General features: G+C 38.4%; 1 protein-coding gene across 2 annotated transcripts in view; it reads right to left on the bottom strand.

Moving 5' to 3' along the window:
• Positions 1-17: 17 nt before the first annotated feature.
• SGCZ (sarcoglycan zeta) overlaps positions 18-27,978 on the bottom strand; it is an 895,864-nt gene continuing 867,903 nt past the window's right edge. For both annotated transcript variants that reach the window (XM_005282086.4, XM_065596823.1), the window contains one exon: positions 18-13,793. In XM_005282086.4, the coding sequence (XP_005282143.1) occupies positions 13,599-13,793 (195 nt within the window). In that variant the 3' untranslated portion in view covers positions 18-13,598. The remainder of the gene's footprint in view (positions 13,794-27,978) is intronic.

Here is a 27,978-nt window from a genome sequence, read left to right as displayed (position 1 = left end):
ACATAGCTTTTCGTACTTCACAACATGGTAATACATTTATATACTTTTTCCCCTGTAATTCTAGTAATAAACAACTTTTCTTTTCTAAAAGGGAATAATACACCATTTAGAAATTTTTGTCTTGGAATGTAAATACTTAGATATCACAATAGTCTAACTAAAGTGATGCTTGACACACAAACTGTACAGTGGCAAATTTGATTAAAGGTTTGTTACATTTCCTAAAACTAGATAGGAATATTACCTAAATCAACTGAAATCATACCTGAAAAATGAGAGACAATATGATTTAAATGTATTTTTCCCTTTCAGTTATCAGCAACATATGGCCATTAAGAAAGTGTTGTGGTGTAGGTATATAATTTAAATCTCCTAAAAAGTATATAATGTACTATAGATAAACAAAAATATAAAACCAATCTTAGAATCGATCCATGCAAGATTTTGGAACCTGGAGGTAAATAATCAAATCAAGATATATTATAGAGTGACTCTAGTAAACTGGTTACTCATGTGGTGCTTTGCTCATTAAAAATATGCTAACATACATGAAAAAAAATGTTAATTTTCACTGTCCTTCAGAAAGAACTTGCACAGTGTCCTTGACTTCCCCAAAGGAAACTGGAGGTACAAACAGTCCACATTCAGCATCAGAATTTTGGCAGGTCTATTGTACATCTAATGTGCAGATTTACCTAGAGAACTTGTACGATGGGACATATTAATCATAAAAGATTTGTGTGAATGACCTTATGTAGACTGTGGACCACCTAAATCACAGCTACAGATGTAGCCTGTTCCCTCACACGAGTAACTGTTGAAACTAAGATAACAGCAGGGAGAGTGGTCCCATATAATTTAACATGGTTTTTAAGGATTTTGAAATTAAATTTATTTGATGGAAAGATATTTCTTTTATACTTTCACTGTTACCTTTTCATATGTGCTAGGGCTACATTGCAAAACATAAAAAAGTTGCTGTTATTTGTTAAACTCATTATTTGACAACTATTTTTCTACTGTCATTTTTATATAAGACTGTTTTCGTTTATAATTTTTCTGGGTGCTGTGAAGATGACCACAGGCAAACTCAAAATGTTTTGATGCCAGAAACTGATTTTTTAAAAAAAATTATGTCTAATGGAGAGAGATACAAGAAACGTATGATAGGTTGGTACTGTTTTCTTTTTTAAAACCCATGAGTGTTAAACCTAACCATACATAGATGCACTGGATATCTCCCTATTTCCCAACTGGCTCTCTGGCTTTTTTCCATTTACCTAGTGTAATGGGTCTGAACTTGCATTCCTTGGTGCGCCTGAAACCCCACTGGAAGTCCTTGGGCTTTGTGTGCATACAAATAATTTTCAGTCTTGCTCCTTACCTGATCCTTTTCTCCTGTTGCTACTATCAGAGACAGAAAAACTCAGAAGTCACCAGGAAGGGCTTGGCATAGCAAACACTATAGTAACCTGTAAAATAACCCATACCCTCCATTTGCTATCACTAATACATATCTAAACCCACAAGAGACTAGCAAGTCAACAGTCTCCTGAAGGTTTGTCTCTTCTTTCCACGTTTTAAAACATGTCTGGTGAGGCAAACAGAAATGTAAAGGGGGAATTTATTACCCTAATTTCTCTAAATGACATCTTCTCATCTTTTTTTTTTTCTAGGCTCTTCCCCTTCTCCACTTCTTTTTTTTTTCCTCTGCTTTTTTCACTCATTGGCTTCCTTTCCCTTCTTTACATTCACACATCCTTTACATCGGTGTTTCAAACTAGGCCCAGATGCGATTGCACCTCCCACAGCAGAACCTGGAAGAGGGTGAAACATTCACCTCTAGTCTGGAGAGAGGGAGAACCCGCAGAAGTTTGGGAAACTGAGATAGGGAAGGAGGCACAACTGGTAAAACCAGCAGACACCATAGATCTGCGGGGAAGTCTAAGCAGAATCCACAGACCTTGGGCCCTTCCACATAAGACAATTCCTTCTTCACAAACCACCTGGCTCCATCTGGAGCTGTATAATCAATACCCCAGTCCCCAGGCCTGCATATCAAGCTATCCCTCCACTTCCCTCCAAGAGTGATACTAGCATAAAGGACTTCCCCTGGGAAAAATCTGTAGGCTGCAGAGGCACCTATCATGTCCGGTGGCTGCCAGTAGGTTTCTCCCTCTCCCAGAACACCATGCTAGATTCACAGAAAGGGTTCTGCTGTGTCTGGAAACAAGGTAGATCATGTCATGGAAGCCAAGCCCTAGTCCTGATTGTGGGGGGGTGGGAGGAGGGGTCATTTTATTGTCCTTCACACACTAGGTAGGAGAAAGGAGCACATGAGCCCATATTATGGATGACATTAGTCCACTGAGCCTCCTTAGAACTGACTGGAGACTTCAGACAAGTGGTTTCCACAAACACTTTTCTGCCAGGAGGAGGGATTCTCAAGCCTCAACCCAAGTGCACCTTTTAAATAATGGGCCCGCACAAGCCGGACAAAAGAATGAAGGGGATGCAGTTTGCAGTGCAGTGCCAACAGACGTATACTATTTCTGTTGATGGTTTCATGGTCTGACTGGTCTTAAATTCATCTGCTAATGCTGCATTTTGACACATCAGGGAACACAGCACAACCAGATTAATGTGTGCTAATAAGCTGGGACCCAAGTTTCACAAGCTGTTAGAAGTAGGAGTGGAAATATACTAATGTTAATTGTATATGTTAGAAATAGTATATTTAATGGTGTGATTTGATTAAACTTGTATTGAATGTGCAATATAAGTTTTGAACCTGATCCAGAGTTTATGAAGTCAACAGAACGACTCCCATTGATTTCAATAGACTTTGGCTTGAGCCTTAGTGATCTGAGCTTATTTTATTTCTATTTGTCACACACACACATACCTAGAGCTCACCCTCATTATTTGAGAAGCACATTTATTTCTAGGATTCTGTGTATGACCCTTTCTGTGGATGTTTCCCAAGAAGAGTCAGAGAGAGAGACTAGACTTGATTTATATATTGTATGACTGCACTCCCCTATCAGCTCTCTGGCTGTTTCCTCAGGGTTAATAATTGCCCTATAGGGCAGCAGAATGACTATTTTCATCCATGAAAGAAATAAGCACGTTTTCAGCTGCATTAATATTGTGCACACTTGGGAGAGCCACTTTTGATGTACTGTCTGAGAATAATTACTGCCCTCCAAAAATTAAATAAAATGGTCAATATCTGCTCCCTATTCTTTCAATATATAAGATCTGAGTCACTTCTGGGACAAGCAGGCACAACTTCAGTGACAGTGTCATGGCCAGAAGTGAATTTTGCCAGTGGTATCAAATATTTTGATGGGCACAGCAGCTGATAGAATCTTGACTATCTACCTTTATGGCAATGTTTCTACTAGGCCTTGTCAGTCTGCCTTTGGCATTCCTTCCTTACATACTCTGGAATATTTGTCAATGGAATCCAAATAAGTATCTGAGCTATTCTGAGAATAATAATAATAAATAAATAACAATAATAAAATAAATAATAATAATAATAATAATATCTGGCTCTTATATAGCACTTTTCAGCAGCAGATCTCAAAGAAGCACTACAAAATACTGAAAAGTACAGAAGAAATCACTGCAACGGAAGAACCTTAATTTATATGGGATATGTGAATCATAGAATATCAGGGTTGGAAGGGACCTCAGGAGGTCATCCAGTCCAACCCCCTGCTCAAAGCAGGACCAATCCCCAACTAAATCATCCCAGCCAGGGCTTTGTCAAGCCTGACCTTAAAAACCTCTAAGGAAGGAGATTCCACCACCTCCCTAGGTAACCCATTCCAGTGCTTCACCACTCTCCTAGTGAAAAAGCTTTTCCTAATATCCAAACTAAACCTCCCCCACTGTAACTTGAGACCATTACTCCTTGTTCTGTCCACTGGTACCACTGAGAACAGTCTAGATCCATCCTCTTTGGAACCCCCTTTCATGTAGTTGAAAGCAGCTATCAAATCCCCCCTCATTCTTCTCTTCTGCAGACTAAATAATCCCAGTTCCCGCAGCCTCTGCTCATAGGTTATGTGCTCCAGCCCCCTAATCATTTTTGTTGCCTTCTGCGGACTCTTTTCCCAATTTTTCCACATCCTTCTTGTAGTGTGGAGCCCAAAACTGGACACAGTACTCCAGGTGAGGCCTCACCAATGCCAAATAGAGGGGAATGATCACGTCCCTCAATCTGCTGGCAATGCTTCTACTTATACAGCCCAATATGCCGTTAGCCTTCTTGGCAACAAGGGCACACTGTTGACCCAGATACAGCTTCTCGTCCACTGTAACCCCTAGGTCCTTTTCTGCGGAACTGCTGCCTAGCCACTCAGTCCCTAATCTATAAAAATGCATGGGATTCTTCTGTCCTAAGAGCAGGACTCTGCACTTGTCCTTGTTGAACCTCATCAGATTTCTTTTGGCCCAATCCTCTAATTTGTCTAGGTCCCTCTGTATCCTATCCCTACCCTCCAGCGTATCTATCACTCCTCCCAGTTTAGTGTCATCTGCAAACTTGCTGAGGGTGCAATCTATGCCATCCTCCAGATCATTAATGAAGATATTGAACAAAACCGGCCCCAGGACCGACCCTTGGGGCACTCCACTTGATACTGGCTGCCAACTAGACATGGAGCCATTGATCACTACCCGTTGAGCCTGATGATCTAGCCAGCTTTCTATCCACCTTATAGTCCATTGATCCAGTCCATGCTTCTTTAACTTACTGGCAAAAATATTGTGGGAGACCATATCAAAAGCTTTGCTAAAGTCAAGGAATAACACATCCACTGCTTTCCCCTTATCCACAGAGCCAGTTATCTCATCATAGACGGTAATTATGTTAGTCAGGCATGATTTGCCCTTGGTGAATCCATGCTGACTGTTCCTGATCACTTTCCTCTCCACTAAGTGCATCAAAATTGATTCCTTGAGGACCTGCTCCATGATTTTTCCAGGGACTGAGGTGAGGCTGACTGGCCTGTAGTTTCCCGGATCCTCCTTCTTCCCTTTTTTAAAGGTGGGCACTACATTAGCTTTTTCCCAGTCATCCAGGACCACTCCCAATCACCAGGAGTTTTCAAAGATAATGGACAATGGATCTGCAATCACATCTGCCAACTCCTTTAGCACCCTTGGATGCAGTGTATTCGACCCCATGGACTTGTACTCATCCAGCTTTTCTAAATAGTCCTGAACCACTTCTTTCTCCACAGAGGGCTGATCACCTTCTCCCCATACTGTGCTGCCCAGTGCAGTAGTCCGAGAGCTGACCTTGTTCGTGAAAACAGACACAAAAAAAGCTTTTTCCACACCCTCTGTCACTAGTTTGCCTCCCCCATTCAGTAAGGGTCCCACACTTTCTTTGACCTTCTTCTTGTTGCTAACATACCTGAAGAAACCCTTCTTGTTACTCTTAACATCCCTTGCTAGCTGCAACTCCAAGTGTGATTTGGCCTTCCTGATTTCACTCCTGCATGCCTGAGCAATATTTTTATACTCCTCCCTGGTCATTTGTCCAAGCTTCCACTTCTTGTAAGCTTCTTTTTTGTGTTTAAGATCAGCAAGGATTTCACTGTTAAGCCAAGCTGGTCGCCTGCCATATTTACTATTCTTTCTATATATGGGGATGGTTTGTTCCTTCAACCTCAATAAGGATTCTTTAAAATGCAGCCAACTCTCCTGGACTCCTTTACCCCTCATGTTATTCTCCCAGGTGATCCTGCCCATCAGTTCCCTGAGGGAGTCAAAGTCTGCTTTTTTGAAGTCCGGGGTCCATATTCTGCTGCTCTCCTTTCTTCCTTGTGTCAGGATCCTGAACTCGACCCTCTCCTGGTGTCTGCCTCCCAGCTTCCCATCCACTTTTTCTTCCCCTACTAATTCTTCCTTGTTTGATACAGAATGCTGTATCAAAGAAATAATATTTTGTTTGCTGTTATTTAATATTGTAAGCAGTACTGGCTAAATTTAGGTTTGTAATAAAGTTATTAATACAATATAGAAGCATAAATTATTAGCACACTAGTAACTTCTCTATTATACTTGTATACAATGCAGATATATACTGTTAATAATATAGAATATTTTGTTATTTATTTCTTTGATACTTTTCTTTAAATCTTTTTTCGTGATTTTTTTTAAAGGCATTTTAAGTAGAAAACATTATGGGGAGCTGGATAATCCCAAAACTCTCCCTACAATAGGTTGAACTAATTTTGACACTTTCCTGTATTTTTATTTTCCTGAATGTATATACCAGTCATTTCCACTGATCAAACAATTATCTTTTTTGACAGAATAAAGTTTCCTGGCCCGGCAATACTCACTAAGATACACCTCCCACTAACTCATATTTGGCCCTAAAACATTGGTGAAATCTTGTGACTAAGTGCACCTGTTCTCACATATGGGGGCTACCTAGACCTATGGAATGCAGGGTGAGGATTTGCCTTCTAGTGAATTACTATAGTACTTAGGATGAGACTATCAAAGATACATTTGATTTAGCAGGAAAAGTGCACACATCACAAAACAGAAAACTTAGAAGTGTTTCACTGGGCCAGACTCCCTGGCATGGGGAACTCTCCAAGTGGTGGAAAATATTCTAACCCTCCTCCCAACATAGCTGACAGCATAGGGGGCACACCCAGTGCAGTAACTGTACTTTGGCTATCTCTGGCAGCTGAAATAGTAACTCTAATTTACATCTAATATTGTTTAATGCTGCTGGTTTATGCCAGAATCTGAGCTGGTCCCAGAATCAAGGAGTTGTATATGTGATGTAAAGAGACCTTTGCTCCCCACCTGAGGTCCTGTGCCAATTGTAGCATGGCCAGAAAAAAGGCCCATTGTTTTTTCTCTGAAAACAGCTTCTAAAGCCTATTTACCTCTTTTCTGAGGTACAGCCTCAAAAGGGTCAGATGCTCAGAGAAGCATCTAAAGTTTGGCTGCTTCTCATAATCTTATTGGTCTAATAATGGTTTCTGTCTCATTTATGTGGAACAAGCTTAGTTGTGGTACATGAACGGTTGTTGCAAGGAGGAGGGAGAAATTTTTTTCTTCTTAACCTCTGAGGATAGGACAAGCAGCAATGGGCTTAAATTGCAGCAACAGAGTTTAGGTTGACATTGGGAAAAACTTCCTAACTGTCAAAGTGGTTAAGCACTGGAATAAGTTGCTTAGGGGGGTTGTGGAATCTCCATCACTGGGGATTTTTAAGAGTAGGTTGGACAAACACCTGTCAGGGATGGTCTAGATAATACTTAGTCCTGCCTTGAGTGCAGGAGACTGGACTAGATGAGCTCTTGAGGTCCCTTCCAGTTCTGTGATTCTATATCTGGTACTTCCTGATGTGGTCTGACCAGATATAGAGTACATGATTTCTTCAGGGTAGTCCAGCACTTTCCCTTCCAGTCCTGGCCCAAGGCACAAACTGTGCAGATGCGTGGTGATTTAAAAAAAACAAAATGTCAAAAACATGTAATTTGGGTTCAGCTCAAGGCCTAAGCAAAGTTTCAGGTGAGTTCTTATTTTAGACAAAACAGTTTCTAATGATCAGTTCAATTTTCATGGGTTGGTGGTCTGTGTAGATTCGCTCTTAAAATTAGAAGAGTATATAAAATTATACTTACTTATACAGGTTTAGTGGGATGGGAATGACTAATTCAAACCTGCATAGAATGGGTCAGAATATTTTTGTTTTATTGAATACTGCATTGGTATTTTTGAATTAGTCAACACAGGCCTGATTCACACTTACATTAAGGCCACTTTACACCACTCTGACAGTGTAAAGTGGAAATGGTTTTCCATCCAGATAATATTTTCAAGAGTTCATCATTTTTTCTTGTCCTAGATTGGGACAAAAAATCAAAATCTCAAACATTTGTGTGAACTGAAAAGCCAAACTATTGTTTTGTTCAAGTCCATTGAAAAATTTTGCTCTGATCATTTTGAAATATTTCATTTAAATTTCAACCTGCTTTTCTCTCTTTTAACTTTTTTTCAGTCTAATTAACTTAAATTTTGAAACAAAAAGTAAAACTGGAAAAACTGATTTTTTTTGTTTCAAAAGCATTTAAATGAAACATCTTAAAAATACTTTTTTCAAGAATATTTTTAGCTGGGAGATTCGTTGAAACTGACCCATTTTCACAAATAGTCGTGCTTTCAACACCACAGGACTTTTAAATTAAAAAACATTTCACCTAAAACATTTCCAACCAGCTCTAAGGTTAAGGGGGTCTAAGTAGGTACAAATATAATTTATGTTGACTTTAAGGATCCTTTTCTTCAAAAGAGTGGTGCAAAGTGGCCTTTGTATAAATTAGAATCATGCTCTTAGTTTTAACTTCTCCGAGCTTGGCATGAAAATAAAATCCATGCATTTTGCAGGTTGGAATGTCTGCAAAGTAGTCAATCTAAATGTGTTGGTGGTGGTTTAAAAAAAAAATTCAAAACAATCTCTAGCAGTCTCTGTTTTGTATGTAGTTAAGAAAATTAGATTGAACCAAGAAAAATTATTACCAAATTGCAAATTTAGACAAAATAGATAGGAAATGTGCTACTCACAAAAAACTGGTTTCTCTTCAGTACTAACATTTCTAGTCTCCCGGTGACATCTGATCATCCTGAATGAATTCTGTTCATTGTTTTCCTATTTAATCTATCACATTGTGGTTATACAGTAGCACCAGATGAAAATACTAAGACCAAATACAAAGTACAGTACATATTGTAAATTCTATGTGTTAATTACATGCTGCAGAACTTCCACCTTTTCAACAAAAGTAATTTCCAACTTCCAAAACCTTGCTGTTATATATCACTAAAAAAACAAACCAAACAAAAAAATCTTGAATATACAGTATACTGCTTTTGACTAAATATGTTATCTACAATTTATAGGACAAACAATCCATTTAAATAGAAAAAGATTTGTTTTACATACAGCAAGAGAGTACAAAAGCACAGCTTTTGTAATTTTGGTAATATTGCAATTTTACAAACATTGCATAGTATGTTTAAGAAAATATTTTCATCTTTTTATATATCTATACACACAAGAAAAAACATTAACATGATAGTTACAAAACAAAACAAAAAATGGTTAGCAGACCTTTTTTGAAGTATGGTTTTAAACAATACAACACTCAAATTCTTACCCAGTTTGCATCTGCATTACAGTGAATCAGCTGATAACTCCAATATTCTAAGTTTGGCTTTTATTTTGTTAACATGTAGGCAATGATTTAGAAACCCTAAAAATATCACAAGTTATTACAGCTGAATATCCTTAACATCCATCATCAACTTCTTTCAGTCCCTATGGCTCTTTCTTCAATCCATACTAAATAGCCCTCTGTTTCTAAATTGGTCTAAAGTGAATTGTGTTATCCAGTTAAACCACTGTGCAAGCAAAACAATGTAAATTATAAATTCAGTTGAAGTAAGCAACTTTTTGGCACATTTTGGAATACACATTCTTTCCTCTTTTCATGATCTCATAATCAGTGAAAGATATGGTTATGTCTAAAAAACAATGTAATTGGACAACACTGACACACTATCCCTCTGGAAAAAAAAAATCTACAGCTCAAAATGCTGCACAGAGCAAAAGTACATTACCATTTCATGTTGTAATTACAACTTCTCCTCTCTTCCTTCCAACAGAATAAGTGGAAGCATCCTGTCATACTATTAGAAGTGTCAGTCTTTGGTCTTTAACATTTAACCAGTGAATGAACTGCAGTACAAAACCATACAGGTAACAGTGCTCAAAGAGGTCATTCAATTTTTTTTATTTTTTTTTTAAACAAGAAAGAGACAGTATCCTTTTCTATTATAACAGGGACATTTTTACAACATATTATACTATAATATATATTAATACATGTAGCTAACAAGGTCTTTTTTATATTTCATTGTGGCCATATGAGCAATTCTGAGGGGGTCAGCCAACTATAAAACCACTTCAGTAGTGCCCAAGCTAACAGGCTAATAAAAAGAGGCAGTATGTGATACATGTATTCATATATTATAAAGCACCTTGGAGGATTTTTTTTTAGCCCCAGGTATTATTTTCCAAATTGGACATTTACTAATTTAAAAGAAAAAAGGTTTAAAAATGCTTTTGGGACTCTCACCCCTGCCCTACATCTGTCACAATGCAATGACCTGGAAATTGGGAAGGTGTTGCCTTAGCCATGACAAGAAGGCTCATACCTTTTCTAAAGAGGGGTATCGGAACATTCAGCCAGTCAAGCAAACTAATTGGGTAAAGGGTTGCAGTTGCTTTATCATGAGCAAAATGGTAGCTAGTATAAATGGCCATAAAAACATTTAAGACACCAAGAGACTAGGCAAGGCAGCAAGGTGACAGGTGGCAAGGACAGCAATAAAAAACATCCTTCGGTTTTGAACATGTGGACTCCTTTAATTTACACCTCAACTTCATAAAATCAATAGTTGAAATGTAGTGATATCACTCCCTGTTTCTGTGTGATCTATTTGCTGAGAGCATCCACTTGCCCTTCATCGAAAACTAAATACATGGGTATGTGCAACTTTGCATTTTTTTTAGCATTATCACCAGTTGAACTGGGAAACAGGGAGAAACATTAATTTAAAGCATTTTAGGAACTTGTAAATAAGGTTTTCAGTACTGCCAACTCAAACATTCAAAATTCATGAGTCAGGCCACAAAAATCATGAGATAGGAAAAAAAATTTACGCCATTCTTGTTATTTTCCTTCTGCCTTTAAAAAAAAAATGGGTCACATTTTTAAGCTTTTCTCCATAACCTTGAGAGCTAGAAACTTACTTTTTTTTTAAATGAATGCTGAGATTCTTACATATTCACTTGTTTCCATGAGCTGGGGTTTAAAGTAAAATGTCTAATTTCACAAGACTCACATTAACATTGGCAAGAGTTGGCAACACTGAACATACAAATGCTAGTGGAAAATGAATTCAGTCTTGTAGCCAAAATTAATCTCATCACATAATTCAATTTGTTTTTGCAATGTAATGAATTTCAGTTCACGCAGAAGTAGAAGTAGTTTATACAAGTTAGGTCATTCAGCCAGGGAACCAAAACTCTACCATATGATTCAGGTGACCAGTCATACAGTTCAAATATCATGAATGGAGAATACTCAAGGGAATACTCAGCAAACTATTGCAAGCGGTTCCCACAGGCTGACATTGTTTGCACAAACATTCTGCAATGCACTTTAAACAGTAAAGAAATATTCAGTCTGTTCACAAACACTTTGAGAACAGCACAAAAGGTTAAATTCACTGAATCAATGATTCTCTGCAATTTTTGCCCATCTTTTAAATTACCAGCATACACACTTGGGCACAGGTGATGGAATGTATGAGCTCAGACACACACACTCATTCAGTGGTGTCCTCCTCTCCCTGGAATATCATTTGTCCTGATGAGTTTTACACATACATTCTGTTAGCTATGTGCCCAAATGAAAGATATCTCTTTCCTCATAAGGTTGTTTGAAGGTCAAGTATACATTGACAGTTCCTACAGTTTTCTTGCAATGCTACAATTCTTTATTTCTTGTATTGCAGAGAATGAGCTTATAGAAAAAGGAAAACAAATGACTAATAACAGAAATATTTTTCTTTATTAAAGACAAGGAATTAAAGTCTCAAAACAAATACTTTAACTCAATAGTTAACAGCTGAAGAATCTGAGCAAATGAAGTAGTCTAATTAAAATCCTTGTTTGACTATGTAGTAGCAGAGGGGATAGTTCTTCCTTTTCAGTGCAATTCATCCCTACACATAAGACTAGAACAAGGCCAAGTACCTGTGAAGCAGTGTACAGACCTTGTGCTGGTCTTCTGCATAAGGGTGAATGTCACCTGTAGTGAACAAAATAAACCCTATAGATGACACTAAAATAGAAAATTAATCACATTTTTATGGTTGCCAAGTTTCACTTTTTATTTTCTACCCCTCTAATACTACTTTCCCTGACTTCAGAGTTAATTTGAGAGCTAGTCATTGCATTGGTGTTCTTATAGTTAGACACAGCTAAAACTATGAGCTGGGTGGGATAACTGAAAAGATAATATTTAAAAGCACACTTACCTTATTGTTATCAAGTCATCTTCCCACAATAGGAAACATTTTTTATCTGTTTTACATTCCTGGATTCTGCAAGTTTCAAGATACTCTTGTTAAGCAGCAGTGAGACAAATTTATCAACAACATACCAAAGTGTCTTTTGCAGGAGCTCAATTACTAAAAAAAAAAAAGGTAATGAAAAATGGAAGAGAACTAAGTTCCCAGGTCAAGCTAGTCAAAAAGAGAGTTACTATGGAAAGCTGAGGGGAACTATGATAGCTTTATCTAAACACAGACCTGGTGGAGTCAACACAATGTCAATGTACTTGTTAATATTCTATGTCATTTCATATTTGCTCATGGATTTTTAATGCTATCACTTTAAAAACCTTAATAGCAGATGACAAAAGAAAAAAGGATAATAAATCTGAGGGTGCCATTCCAGTTGTAAATGAATTGCTTCTTGGTGTTATGCATTACATTAGTATTATGTGTTTGTATTATGTTCAAATGGCAGCGGATAGACAAGCTATAAATGCTATAAAATGGACAAGATATACCTTTGAAGAGTGTGTCTTTTTTTGCCAATCATAAAGGTCTTCTGAAAAATACCTATTTGATCAGACAGCTTCATATCATCAGTATTTCCCTCTTTATCCTGTTCTTTTCCAGAACTGAATGTTTTACTTAAAGCAATCACTTCATGTGCAATAACCCACTAATAACTGTGTAAGGCTATTCAGATCTGACAAAACAAGAGTTGATGTGTTTTGAACTCTGGAAATTTAATATTGCTGAGTGCTTGCAAAATTTACCTAAACATACAAAACCCTAGACTTAGGAGACAGAGTAACAACACATTTGTTTTAAAGAAACAAAACTCAGAGGGATTCTGTCTTTTTTTTTTTTTTTTTTTGTTAAAAACCATGTACTGAATTTTAATTGTTTAGTAAAGCAAGCATCACACAATGCTTCAAAATTTTAAAATTCAGGGATAAAAGTGTACATCCAAAAAGATGAATGGAAAATTGTGCTTTCAGACAGTAAAGTTAATTATCATACAGGGGTTACCTATTCATCTCACGATTGGATTCTGGGCAAATTTGTATAAGTACTGTATATATGTGTGCAGTTCATATCCAGGTCCTGCATAAAACTAAAACTATGTGCTTCACTTCACGTAGCAAAGGCACCTGTGTTATTCTCCCTTTTGGACAAAAGATGATATTATGATCCAGGTTTCCTGATGAAGATTACATTTATTTTTGAATATCTCACTCCCATCTCTACGTTGAGTGGTAACATGAGCCACAAGAGAAGGCAGCGTTGTATTCCTGCTTACACTGGAAGAAGTTGCTCTGCAGGCCATTTGAAGCTTCAAACTTGTCATAAGGGAAACCGAGCAGAACTGTGAAGCAGAGGGACAGTAACAAAAGGCTATTCTGGTGTGAGGAGAAACCGGAGTCATTTCAGCTCCACAAACAGATGTTGCTAGTGGATTGACAAGTAGAGCCTGCTCCTGCCGGGGAAAGGTACAGTTTACCATTGGGACAAACGCAGAGCTCATAGATAGTCTGTCGAGGAGTTGAGGAACTAGATGGGGAAGATGAAAAGGAACCCATTGGTAGATTTCCCAGTCGGATTATATCTGCATTTAAAAATATCTGCAGAGGGGGAAAAATAAACAAAACTGAATTTAATTTCCTTTTCCATCCTTTATATAAAATATTTTAAACTTTATTCTAATGTGCACCTGAGAGATTAATATGAATATCTAAACAACATACATTTCTACTGGTATTGCTTTTGAACACACATTAGTGCACATAATTACAATCTATGCAAATACCTCTTAACTCCTCACCCAAGACATTTATTCAACCGTAAGTGGCTGCCCGTACAAAAGCTTTCTGAGAATATTTCCTAAACAGGTTGATTTTTCTCTTGTATCTTTTATGATAGAAATTCATTCATTCCATGTAGTAGCATCTCCCTACCTCGAACAATTTGTATTTTAATAAGTGTGAAGTGCTATTAAAGGTCATTCCCTCATGTATTACTTTTAGTAGCAGAAAATTTGTTGTGAAATATGCTAAACTGTATAGTCTTAACAATAACTACATACACATATTAGTTAAATAATCATATGTGTTCACAAACACTAGATAATGTGCTTACTGGATTTGAAATCAGATTAAAAAGGTTTAAGGTTAAAGTCTTGTTAAGAGCACAATCAAACTATAACCATTTGATTTCTGAACATTGTATCTCAGTCAGAAATGTCCTTTTTACTTTCTCTCATCCAAAACAACACTAAATGTTCTCAGGCTGGCCAGTTTGGAAAGGATAATGTGATCATGAATTTGTTTATAAATAGTTTTATAATGTTTAGAAAGTATTTCAGCCATCTGGCAAATTGCTCAGGGTGGTAAATAAATTAACCACAGTATAATGAATCTAGATAAAAACAGATGAATAAAATAATAAAAAGGTAAGTTCTTCAGAGGGACAGACTGATAGAGAAAAAACATCTGGAAAAAGTGAGCTTTTAGGTGTTTGGGTTTTTTTTTTAATTAATTAGGGATGAACTGAGGAAGATAGTTTGAGTGAGGAAGTTCCACACCAAGCTAAAGCAAGATCAGCCATTGCCCTAGGTGCAACACTGGAAACTCTAAATACCAGAAGGTGTTTCAATGTGGATACAAGCCCTTGAGATAGCACTATGAGACTTATGAGGTGGTGGGGATCCTGAAATACTTGCATAGATTCTAGGACTGGAAGGGACCTCGAGAGGTCATTGAGTCCAGTCCCCTGCCCTCATGTCTAGACCATCCCTGATAGACATTTATCTAACCTACTCTTAAATATCTCCAGAGATGGAGATTCCACAACCTCCCTAGACAATTTATTCCAGACTTTTTCCTAATGTCCAACCTAGACCTCCCTTGCTGCAGTTTAAGCCCATTGCTTCTTGTTTTATCCTTAGAGGCTAAGGTGAACAAGTTTTCTCCCTCCTCCTTATGACACCCTTTTAGATACCTGAAAATTGCTATCATGTCCCCTCTCAGTCTTCTCTTTTCCAAACTAAAAAAACCCAATTCCATCAGCCTTCCTTCATAGGTCATGTTCTCAAGACCTTTAATCATTCTTGTTGCTCTTCTCTGGACCCGTTCCAATTTCTCCACATCTTTCTTGAAATGCGGTGCCCAGAACTGCAAACAATACTCCAGCTGAGGCCTAACCAGAGGCGAGTAGAGCGGAAGAATGACTTCTCGTGTCTTGCTCACAACACACCTGTTAATACATCCCAGAATCATGTTTGCTTTTTTTGCAACAGCATCACACTGTTGACTCATATTTAGCTTGTGGTCCTCTATAACCCCTAGATCCCTTTCTGCCGTACTCCTTCCTAGACAGTCTCTTCCCATTCTGTATGTGTGAAACTGATTTTTTCTTCCTAAGTGGAACACTTTGCATTTGTATTTGTTAAACTTCATCCTGTTTACTTCAGACCATTTCTCCAATTTGTCCAGATCATTTTGAATTATGACCCTGTCCTCCAAAGTAGTTGCAATCCCTCCCAGTTTGGTATCATCTGCAAACTTAATAAGCGTACTTTCTATGCCAATATCTAAGTCGTTAATGAAGATATTGAACAGAGCTGGCCCCAAAACAGACCCCTGCGGAACCCCACTCGTTATGCCTTTCCAGCAGGATTGGGAACCATTAATAACAACTCTCTGAGTACGGTTATCCAGCCAGTTATGCACCCACCTTATAGTAGCCCCATCTAAATGGTATTTGCCTAGTTTATCGATAAGAATATCATGCGAGACTGTATAAAATGCCTTACTAAAATCTAGGTATACCACATCCACAGCTTCTCCCTTATCCACAAGACTCGTTATCCTATCAAAGAAAGCTATCAGATTGGTTTGACATGATTTGTTCTTTACAAATCCATGCTGGCTGTCCCCTATCACCTTACCACCTTCCAAGTGTTTGCAGATGATTTCCTTAATTACTTGCTCCATTATCTTCCCTGGCACAGAAGTTAAACTAACTGATCTGTAGTTTCCTGGGTTGTTTTTATTTCCCTTTTTATAGATGGGCACTATATTTGCCCTTTTCCAGTCTTCTGGAATCTCTCCCGTCTCCCATGATTTTCCAAAGATGACAGCTAGAGGCTCAGATACCTCCTCTATTAGCTCCTTGAGTATTCTAAGATGCATTTCATCAGGCCATGGTGACTTGCAGGCATCTAACTTTTCTAAGTGATTTTTAACTTGTTCTTTTTTTATTTTATCTGCTAAACCTACCCCCTTCCCATTAGCATTCACTATGTTAGGCATTCCTTCAGACTTCTCGGTGAAGACCGAAACAAAGAAGTCATTAAGCATCTCTGCCATTTCCAAGTTTCCTGTTACTGTTTCTCCCTCTTCACTAAGCAGTGGGCCTACCCTGTCTTTGGTCTTCCTCTTGCTTCTAATGTATTGATAAAAAGTCGTCTTGTTTCCCTTTATTCCTGTAGCTAGTTTGAGTTCATTTTGTGTCTTGCCTTTCTAATCTTGCCCCTGCATTGTTTGCCTATATTCATCCTTTGTAATCTGTCCCAGTTTCCATTTTTTATATGACTCCTTTTTATTTTTTTGATCATGCAAGATCTCGTGGTTAAGCCAAGGTGGTCTTTTGCCACATTTTGTATCTTTCCTAACCAGTGGAATAGCTTGCTTTTGGGCCCTTAATAGTGTCCCTTTGAAAAACTGCCAACTCTCCTCAGTTGTTTCTTCTCAGTGCTTTAATATGTTATCTACCGCATTATAGACAGCAAATATATAGAATGCATAATGGCATAGCATATATGCTGCTCCTCAATTCAGTAGGCAAACATTCTTTTATATTCAACACCAGCTGCAAATAGAGAAGCCATGGGAAAGCACCACTAACCCCCTAACGAAAGTGGATGATGATGGGCAGGCTATGATTTATCAGAAAGAAAACCAAGAGGAATTCTACACAGCTAGACGTATCCTACTGTTATATTGTCAGTGAGAAAACTGCAGAAAAACTCTGAAGTTCCTGGTGGGAGGAATGGAATACATTGCTGTATGGGACATATCGTAACCCACAAGGCAATCAAGTGTGCCCACAAAGAGATCCCCAACTGTCCAAGGAAGACAGATGACCCTTGTTGGAGATTCCATACTAAGAAGAATGGAAAGAACATTCTGCAAGAGGCAAAAAGACAACAGGATGGTGTGCTGTCTTCCAAGAGCCAAGAAAGGGTCAACAGGATAACCTGGGTAGTTATAGGCTTGTCAGACTGACATTACTCCCAGCAAAATAATGAAATACCTGTCAAGGGACTTGATTAATAAAGAATTAAAGGAGGGTAATATAATTAATGAAAATCAACATGGGTTTGTAGAAAACATATTTTGCCAAACTAACTTGATATACTTTTTGAATGAGATTACAAATTTTGCTGATAAAGGTAATAATGTTTGACTTGGTACCGCACAACACTTTGATCAAGAAACTAGAACAATATAAAAATCAACATAGCATACACTGAATGGATTAAAAGCTGGCTACCCAATTGGTCTCAAAATGCAAGTGTAAATGGGAACTCGTCATTGAGTGGGTGTGTTTCTACTGGGGAGTCACCAGGATTGGTTTTTGGCCCTGCACTATTTAACATTTTTATCAATGACCTGGAGAAAAACATAAAATCATTATTGATAAAAGTTTGTAGATAACACAAAGACTGGGAGGTATTAGTAAACATTGAAGAGGACAGACCAGACCCAGATTACTGGGTAAACTGGAAGCAAACAACAATATGCGTTTCAATATACTCATAGGACATGGGACTCTATTCTGGGAAGCAAGGACCCTAAGAAAGACTTGAGGGTCACAATAGATAATCAACTGAACATGTGATCCTAGTGCAATGCTGTGGTCAAAAGAACTAATATGATCCTTCCCTGTATAAACAGGGGAATATTGAATAGGACTAGAGATGTGTCACAGAGTAAACTGACCCTTTCAGACTAGAGGGGACCAGAAAACCTGGCTCCAGGAATGTTGGAATAAACTTAAAAATGGTCTTGTTGCAGGCAGACAGGAAACAGTCCTGATGAATTAGTAGATGGATGGGAAAAACCAGGACATTGTCCCTTTAAGGCCCCTGGACCAGGATCCTGTACAGAAGGATGGGGGCAAGGCTCCCCTCTCTCCTGAACACCTAGACAGGAATGTATCCAAAAGAGGGCTGTATATATGCTGCCTTATCCCTCAGAACAGAGAGTGCCGTGACAGGGGGAAGGATGCCAGAGCCAGTAGGCTGAGCTCCTGCTAGGAAGGACAGCATCACGGGTCCATAAAGAACAGTCTGGGGTAGAATAAGAGCTCCGTATGCAGAAGAAGAACCTGAGATGAGTTTGAACTATTGTATTTATTTTGGAAACATTGAGGACCACTGTGCACTGCATTAACCCAGCCCCATGTGGTGGTGAGGGGTAGTCCAAAGAAATACTCCGAGGAGTTCCTAAGTGGCCCTGAATAGGGGAAACAGAGTGAGCATGCTGCAGAGTCACCTCTGGCTAAAAGTGGGTGGTCAATAAATGGCAACCCTGCTACAAGAGATGATATTGCCTCTGTATTTGGCACTGGTGTGACTGCTGCTGGAATACCGTGTCCAGTTCTGCTGTCCATAATTCAAGAAGGACTTTGATAAATTGGAATGTTCAGAGAAGAGGCATGAAAATCATTAAAGGATTGGAAAACATTCCTTAAAGGAGCATAAGTTATTAAATTTATCAAAAAGACGATGAAAGGGTGACAATTACAATCTAAAGTACCCACAATACAGGGGTATTCATTCTAGCAGGCAAAGGTATAACAAAATCAAATGACTGAAGTTGAACCTAGACAAATTTCAGACTAGAAATAAAGTATAAATGTTTAACAGTGAGGGTAATTAATCAGTAGTGCAACTTCACCAGGACTGTGGTACGTTCTCTATCACTGGAAATTTTTAAATCAAGATGTTTTTCTAAATAATATGCTCTAGTTCAAACAGGAATTAATTTAGGGAATTCCATGTCCTTATAATCTAGACTTCTGGATTTATAATCTATGAATCTATAATGGTCTTTTTTATATCATTGTAGCTATAGTTGTGCAGAATGTCAATGTAGGTGTGTTGTACTGCTGTAGATGGGAACTTCAATGGAATTACCCTGGTGTAAGTCAGAAGAGAATCTGCTGCAATTATTTTTTCTAGTCATCTGAAGATTTGGAATGTTGCTTAACTTTAATTTCTACTTCAGGTTTCACACTGCGATGCTGTGACAACTTGATTTTGGTTTTGTTACAATATAAAAAGCTGCATTTTTGTTTTCTTCCTGTGATTAATTGCTATGAGGCATACATTTGGCAATGCAATATGACATCATGCAAATGGAGTGGTAACAGAAGACAGGGCAATACTACATTATTGTCTGACAAGACAGCCTTGTGATATAATGATCTTCATAAGGAAGAACTCAAAGCAAAGTGAACCTTTTGATAAAAAAAGATCCAAACCTCAATGGGAATTCATAAAAGAGCATACTCTAGCTATGAGAAATGTTTAAAAGAGTTAGAACTACTAGCAGGGATGTGTTTACGGTAAAATTATGTTGAGTCTCCTAGGATTTGGGCAAAAAGATTATGAAATTCTTTGATTTTTTCATGTTCAGTAGCAATACTGTGACAAAGTGCTTTCTTACATTAGCTCTGGATGTTAGTTAAATGCTTTCCCTTTGAAAATTATGTACCACAGGTAAGTTTTTATTTACAGTAGTTCACAAATCATATCTTGGCCAGAGCCAGGCATGACATGACATGCACAGAGAAAAAAGGACAATTTCCAGTGGAAGCATACAAGATATTTGACTAGACAGAAAAACAATATGAAAAAAGCTATTACATTAAAACAAAATATTTTAATAGTCTAAATAAAAAACAAAACAAAGGGTTTCAAAACTGTTCTGAGCCAAATTCCCCAGCTATTATAATCCCCACTTTGGCAAAATTCCTGTTGACATCAATTTTCAGAATTTTATAGATTCATAGATTCATAGATTCTAGGACTGGAGGGGACCTCGAGAGGTCATAGAGTCCAGTCCCCTGCCCGCATGGCAGGACCAAATACTGTCTAGACCATCCCTGATAGACATTTATCTAACCTACTCTTAAATATCTCCAGAGATGGAGATTCCACAACCTCCCTAGGCAATTTATTCCAGTGTTTAACCACCCTGACAGTTAGGAACTTTTTCCTAATGTCCAACCTAGACCTCCCTTGCTGCAGTTTAAACCCATTGCTTCTTGTTCTATCCTTAGAGGCTAAGGTGAACAAGTTTTCTCCCTCCTCCTTATGACACCCTTTTAAATACCTGAAAACTGCTATCATGTCCCCTCTCAGTCTTCTCTTTTCCAAACTAAACAAACCCAATTCTTTCAGCCTTTCTTCATAGGTCATGTTCTCAAGACCTTTAATCATTCTTGTTGCTCTTCTCTGGACCCTTTCCAATTTCTCCACATCTTTCTTGAAATGCGGTGCCCAGAACTGGACACAATACTCCAGCTGAGCCCTTTTGTTGAAGTAAGGACTCAGAGAGAGCTGAAGGGATATGCTGTGAGATTCTCACTGCAGCTCTGGCTCCTCAATGCCATAAGGATTCTCCCAGCACATGAACAGTAGAAAACAGCTGTAAAGCTCCCTTCCAAGGACTCCCTTGGAAGTCCTATGGGGCATGCCTAGGGTCAGGAAGGTGCAAAGGTGTCTTAAAGACACCAATATAGCCCACTCTCCACCCAGGGTCTTTTGTAATTATAAACAGTAAGATTCACCTTGCAATCCATCAGCATTTGAGATTGTGACTGACCCCCTAGATCAGCAGTTTCCAGCCTGGGGGCCAAACATATAATACCACAAAGGTCAAGGGATCACAGTCAATACTGTGGGGCAGATTTTTTGCGGTGTTAAGTTTCCAAACCACCTGTAGTTTCCTGGCTGAGGATTCCCCTGTACAAACCACATGGGAAAGTGCTAATGAATAACCCCCCAAATCTAAATAGCCCTAAACTCTGCCTTGTAAAAGCACTGAATGTGTGTTCCCCTTCTGTGAAAGAGACCAGCGAAACTAAGCTGTTAGCTATAATCTGTTCAGTGAGAGCTGCTCAACTTTGTTTATCCTAGTGTTTTGTTAACGTCTGTTATGTGTTTGGTGGAGGCAGGGGAGATGAAACAGATTAGCCACTATACATAATAGTGAGATCTAAGGTGGAAGCTTCATTTGTCTCTGAGGATGTAATTTAGTGGTAAACAATAATTTGATTTTAGTATTAAAATATTCAGCTAGCTAAGCCAGGGCCGCCCAGAGGATTCAGGGGGCCTGGGGTCTTCGGTGGCGGGTCCCGAAGCGGAACGACCCCCTGCCACGGGTCATCGGGGCACTTCGGCGGTGGGTCCTGGAGTGGAAGGACCCCCCACAATGGGTCTTCGGGGCACTGTGGTGGTGGGTCCCGGGGCGGAAGGACCCCCTGCCGCCGAATTGCCCCCGAAGACCCGGAGCGGAAGAAGCTTCGAGAGCCCGGGCTCCGCAAGAGTTTTCCAGGGCCACCGGAGCAAGTGAAGGACCCCTTTCCAGGAGCCCTGAAAAACTCTCGTGGGGGCCCCTGCAGGGCCCAGGGCCTGGGGCAAATTGCCTCACTTGCCCCCCACCTCTGTGCGGCTCTGAGCTAAGCTGATTTTGTTACCATAGGGAAATTCTCTAAGTGGAGTCTGTTACTCAATAGACAGCGAGCTACCTCCTTAGATTCATCTTTTAGGACTTATACGGATAGATCATCTGCTGTATTAATTTGATGATTTGACTAAATGTATTGCTTAATTTCAATATTGCTGTTAACTTGTCTATTTGCTATTATTTTGACCTCAGTTTAACTTAATTGTTGAACCCTTGGTTAGTTTACAGTAGTTTAGCCTTAGTGGTAAGTTTTGATTTATTTGTTGTTTGTTGATTAACTTTAATAACAATTTATTAAAAGGATATTAAGTCATCTTTCTCTCAATAAACAACTTGAGCCAGAATTATTGAAAATCTCTGGTGGATATCAGCCAATTCACCTAGAAACCTAATCTGTTTTGTTCTCACAATCTCTACCGAGTACAATGGATCTATGCTGATTTACACCAACTGAGGATTTGGCCCAGGGTTGGGTCTCTTCTGTGCATTAGTTTGCATATGTTATTGTTTTGTAAGCACAGATGGTTGTTTTCACAAATTGGGTCACTAGGCTCCCATCAGTGCAGTTTTCACATGTAGGTATGTTTGAAAATGCAAGTTTAGCACCCAAACTGTTGCCCTTTAACATTCTATTCCCACACAGCCCATTCCTTCAAAGAACTATTAGAGCTTGTCAAAAAATTTTTTCCAATACAGCAAGAATTTTAAAGATTTTGAAAAAAAAATCCTGGCCTGAAAGTCAAAATCTCAAGAATTTTCATGAATTAGTAATTGAAAAAATATTCAGATTGGATCAGTCAATTTTGTTTTGATAATTTTGAACCATTTTGTTTCCACTTCGATCTTTTTAATTTAACATTTTTTTTTACTATTCATTAACTTAAATGTTAAATGAAAAGTTGTTTGGAAGCAAATATCAGAACTTTTCATTTTGAAAATGTCAAAATGGGCTAGTCTGATGATTTTGAAGTTTGGTTTTGTTTTGGTTTCAACCAATTGGCATTTTTTGATGGAAAAAAGGTTTCATTGAAAAGTTCCTCACCAGCTCCACTGATTACATTCCTACCTAACAGAGGTGACACATAATTAGTTAAAATTTACAGTGATCTTAAGATGAAAAACAGAATACAATTGTTAAGCATTATTTTGAAGGGTGATCCAATAGAATATGAAGGGTGATCCAATAGAATAGCTGTCTACTGCTTATTTGTTCTCCCGATTCTGTTTATCACTAATTTTTAATGAATTCACTTCAGGCATTATTTCATCCCTGAAATTATAGTTGCCTTCAAACAGTCATTTCTACTCTGGCAACACTAGAGCCAGGCAAACAAAAGTCATTCAATTTCAAGGAGGACTTAGAAATTTCAAAGGCTGGATTTGTTCCAATGCAGAACAAAATCCACAAATTTCAAAATTCTCTGCAAAAGGAAATGGAGCACTAGCTCTGGGGTAGACTGCCTGGTGACTCGCTCCAGAGCTGTGGACTCTGAAAGCCAAGCATTCCCTGCTCCAAAGCAAACCACCACATGGGCTGTTTCCTGGAACCCTGTATGCTGAGGAGCCATGAACCTTAAGAACTGGGGCTTCCAGGCTCCCTATCAGCCCACCAGGTGGCTGTCAAGGAGTTGGGAGCCTGGAAGCTGCTATTAGGTAGGCTGGTAGGAAACCTGCCTGACAGGCTTAGTTCTGTTGGAACTCCATCAGAAATAAACCCTCTCCGCAAAAATGTTTTGATTTTGATGAATCAGGAAATTCCAAAAAAACAAAACAAAAAACATTTCACTCGAATTTTTCCAGCCAGCTGTAGTCATAGCCTTCACTGTCAACAGATCAGGTAGCTCAGACTTCTTTCCAAACTTACTGGACCAGATAATATAGAGCCATATAAATATTTAGATGACTACAGTGAATTCTGATCTCAGTTACACAGATATAAATCTGGAGTGACTCTGTTTACTTCAATGGAATTTTCACAAGTGTAACTAAAATTGGAGTTTGACCCAATAATTATAATTCTTTTATTGAATGATATTTATTTTGATGAATAAGTCACAGAAGCCCAAAGATATTAAGGACAAAAAGCCACAGAAGATCAGGAGAAAAGTGTACTGTCAACTCTTTTGTAAGGTTTGAAAAGATACAAATAATGGTGTTTCAACCACTTCCTTGGGGATGATAGTCAACAGTCTCACAGTGAGATATTTAGGAAATATATCCTAATATTTAGCATAATTTGTAATGTCATTATTATTTATTATTATGGTAGTAGTTAGAGGCCCGAGACAGGGATTGGGCCCCATTATGCTAGGCAATGTATAAATAAAAAAAACCAAAGACAATCCTCTGCCCAAGAGATCCTGCAGTCTAGGATTATAATAACTAGGCACAGAAGGTGGATAAACAACCAAAGGGGGATGGAGTGGGGGGACAAGGTGACAATAAAGATGGATATGTTCGCATATATGAGTAGTCTCAGAGGGTGGTTTACACAGCTGCCGGGAGTGAGTTTTGCAGTCTGGGTCAACAGATTTGCACTATCAGGGCTAGGGTTAGCATGCTAAAAATAGCTGTGTAGACATTACTTTGATGTTCTGGTTTGGGCTAGAGCTTGGCTCTGAAGCCCACCCCTACCCCTCAGACTTCAGAGTCCGAAGTCCAGCCCAACCTGGAATGTCCACTTTGCTATTTTTAGTGGACTTTCTAGCATGAGCCCTGCTAACACAACTCTATTGACCCAGGCTGCAAGACTTGTCCCAGCAGCTGTGTAGACCAAGAGTCTCTTTTTCTTGATTACACTTGGCCTTTGTTAGCCAATGTGATGCTGCTAAAGTTCAGAGTCTGTTACATGGGAGCAGTTTGGGTAAATAGGAGAATCAGAATTAGGTTTCATAAGAGCTGGGCTAGGCAAGTCATATTTTGGACCACTGAGTTGCCAGCATCAAATAATCCTTTAAACTTGTTACTGTTATATACTGGTAATTTTTTGGTACAACTCAATGAACTTTTATATATTTGCAGGAGTACCAAAAGCTAGTAGCTACAGGATGCGAATAGCATTATTCAGAAGTGATCTGAACATCTTTGAACTTTTCTATTGTGTTTATATGTGGAAGTAATAGTCAACTAGCAGCCAGGGGGATGCATTTGCAATGATGGAATGTTCTTTTTACCACTTATGTGAGCTGATAAGATCTTTTAATGCCCAGAGTTTCTGATTCCATTTTATGTGTAAATGATTGCTGCTTTAAACCATTGGCTATGGTTTATTTATAGAGTAATACATAGTTCACAATTAAATGCCAAGCTGTAATTGAATCAAAGGATTCTGCTGATGCCTTGAATCACAAGGGTGCAGCTCAAGTGCTTTATAAAGGGCAGCAGAACCTAAGACTAAATTACAGCCTCCAGTATTCAATCTGGGATCATGCATTATTATTTATAATACAGATAAAAGGATTATTATAATACTGAAGTAAATAAAAAGAAAATGGATCAGACAGCAGAAGGCAGAATGCTTGCAAAGACTTTCAGTTTGTGCTGTGGGAGGCTAAGGATTATACTGTACAAAAAATAGAACTGGAGGAAAAGTATTTGGTAAACAGTTTTATTCTTAAAAAAAAACCCACAAAACTTTAAATTTTTTCTTAAATAAAAGGGAAGTCTATCTTTCATGGCTTAATCCATGGTAAATTCATAATGTTCTGCTAATATGGTTATAACAAATGTATTCCAAGTGCTAGACAATTCCTTTCTTGTAATATTTTCTACAGAAAGAAAATACAGATTCAATACATTTATCTCAAGTGATTTACAGAATAAGTAAATGTCTCCAAACCTTATAAAGTTCAATTTGATTAGGCAGTATGTGAACAAAACAAAATAACTATTTTCTAGTATAAAACCTCTAGTCTCAAATACGGCAAACACCATGTGCACAAAGACTGATTGACAAAGGCTCTGTTTATTACAGAAGGGCAAAGATTACTTTTAAAATGTGTCTGATTGCACTTACGAATGTGATATACTAATAGAACAATAATGATAAACTCTAGAGTCATTACTAAGTTAACAAGGAAATAGATTGTAAACTATTTATTAGGAATAATTTTTAATTGTATTAATCTCTGTGATTGAAATTCTCTCATGTAATTTTTCTCCACTTACTTGCTTTGCCAATTTCTAATACAACTTAGTGCACATGAATCAATACATTAGAAGCAAGAGGAAGATCAAAGACAGGGTAGGCCCACTGCTCAGTGAAGAGGGAGAAACAGTAACAGGAAACTTGGAAATGGCAGAGATGCTTAATGACTTCTTTGTTTCGGTCTTCACCGAGAAGTCTGAAGGAATGCCTAACATAGTGAATACTAATGGGAAGGGGGTAGGTTTAGCAGATAAAATAAAAAAAGAACAAGTTAAAAATCACTTAGAAAAGTTAGATGCCTGCAAGTCACCATGGCCTAATGAAATGCATTGTAGAATACTCAAGGAGCTAATAGAGGAGGTATCTGAGCCTCTAGCTATTATCTTTGGAAAATCATGGGAGACGGGAGAGATTCCAGAAGACTGGAAAAGGGCAAATATAGTGCCCATCTATAAAAAGGGAAATAAAAACAACCCAGGAAACTACAGACCAGTTAGCTTAACTTCTGTGCCAGGGAAGTTAATGAAGCAAGTAATTAAGGAAATCATCTGCAAACACTTGGAAGGTGGTAAGATGATAGGGAATAGCCAGCACAGATTTGTAAAGAACAAATCATGTCTAACCAATCTGATAGCTTTCTTTGATAGGATAACGAGTCTTGTGGATAAGGGACAAGCAGTGGATGTGGTATACCTAGACTTTAGTAAGGCATTTGATATGGTCTCACATGATATTCTTATCGATAAACTAGGCAAATACCATTTAGATGGGGCTACTATAAGGTGGGTGCATAATTGGCTGGATAACCATACTCAGAGAGTTGTTGTTAATGGTTTCCAATCCTGTTGGAAAGGCATAACAAGTGGGGTTATGCAGGGGTCTGTTTTGGGATCGGCTCTGTTCAATATCTTCATTAACGATTTAGATATTGGCATAGAAAGTACGCTTATTAAGTTTGCAGATGATACCAAACTGGGAGGGATTGCAAATACTTTGGAGGACAGGGTCATAATTCAAAATGATCTGGACAAATTGGAGAAATGGTCTGAAGTAAATAGGATGAAGTTTAACAAAGACAAATGCAAAGTGCTCCACTTAGGAAGGAACAATCAGTTTCACACATACAGAATGGGAAGAGACTGTCTAGGAAGGAGTACGGCAGAAAGGAATCTAGGAGTTATACTGAACCACAAGCTAAATATGAGTCAGCAGTGTGATGCTGTTGCAAAAAAAGCAAACATGATTCTGGGCTGCATTAACAGGTGAGTTGTGAGCAAGACACGAGAAGTCATTCTTCCGCTCTACTCTGCGCTGGTTAGGCCTCAACTGGAGTATTGTGTCCAGTTCTGGGCACCGCATTTCATGAAAGATGTGGAGAAATTGGAGAGAGTCCAGAGAAGAGCAAGAATGATTAAAGGTCTTGAGAGCATGACCTATAAAGGAAGGCTGAAAGAATTGAGTTTGTTTAGTTTGGAAAAGAAGACTGAGAGGGACATGATAGCAGTTTTCAGGTATCTAAAAGGGATAAGGAGGAGGGAGAAAACTTGTTCACCTTAGCCTCTAAGGATAGAGCAAGAAGCAATGGGCTTAAACTGCAACAAGGGAGGTCTAGGTTGGACATTAGGAAAAAGTTCCTAACTGTCAGGGTGGTTAAACACTGGAATAAATTGCCTAGGGATGTTGTGGAATCTCCATCTCTGGAGATATTTAAGAATAGGTTAGATAAATGTCTATCAGGGATGGTCTAGACAGTATTTGGTCCTGCCATGAGGGCAGGGGACTGGACTTGATGACCTCTCGAGGTCCCTTCCAGTCCTAGAATCTATGAATCTATGAATGGTGCTGGACTGCTAGCCTTGAACACTGAAGTCCCCTTTGTGTCCACAGAAAAATACAAAATGG

Source organism: Chrysemys picta, chromosome 5 (assembly GCF_011386835.1).
Source record: "Chrysemys picta bellii isolate R12L10 chromosome 5, ASM1138683v2, whole genome shotgun sequence".
Classification (NCBI taxonomy): Eukaryota; Metazoa; Chordata; order Testudines; family Emydidae; genus Chrysemys; species Chrysemys picta.
The sequence above is the reverse complement of the archived record's forward strand: the minus strand, read 5'-3'. Positions and strand labels throughout refer to the sequence as shown.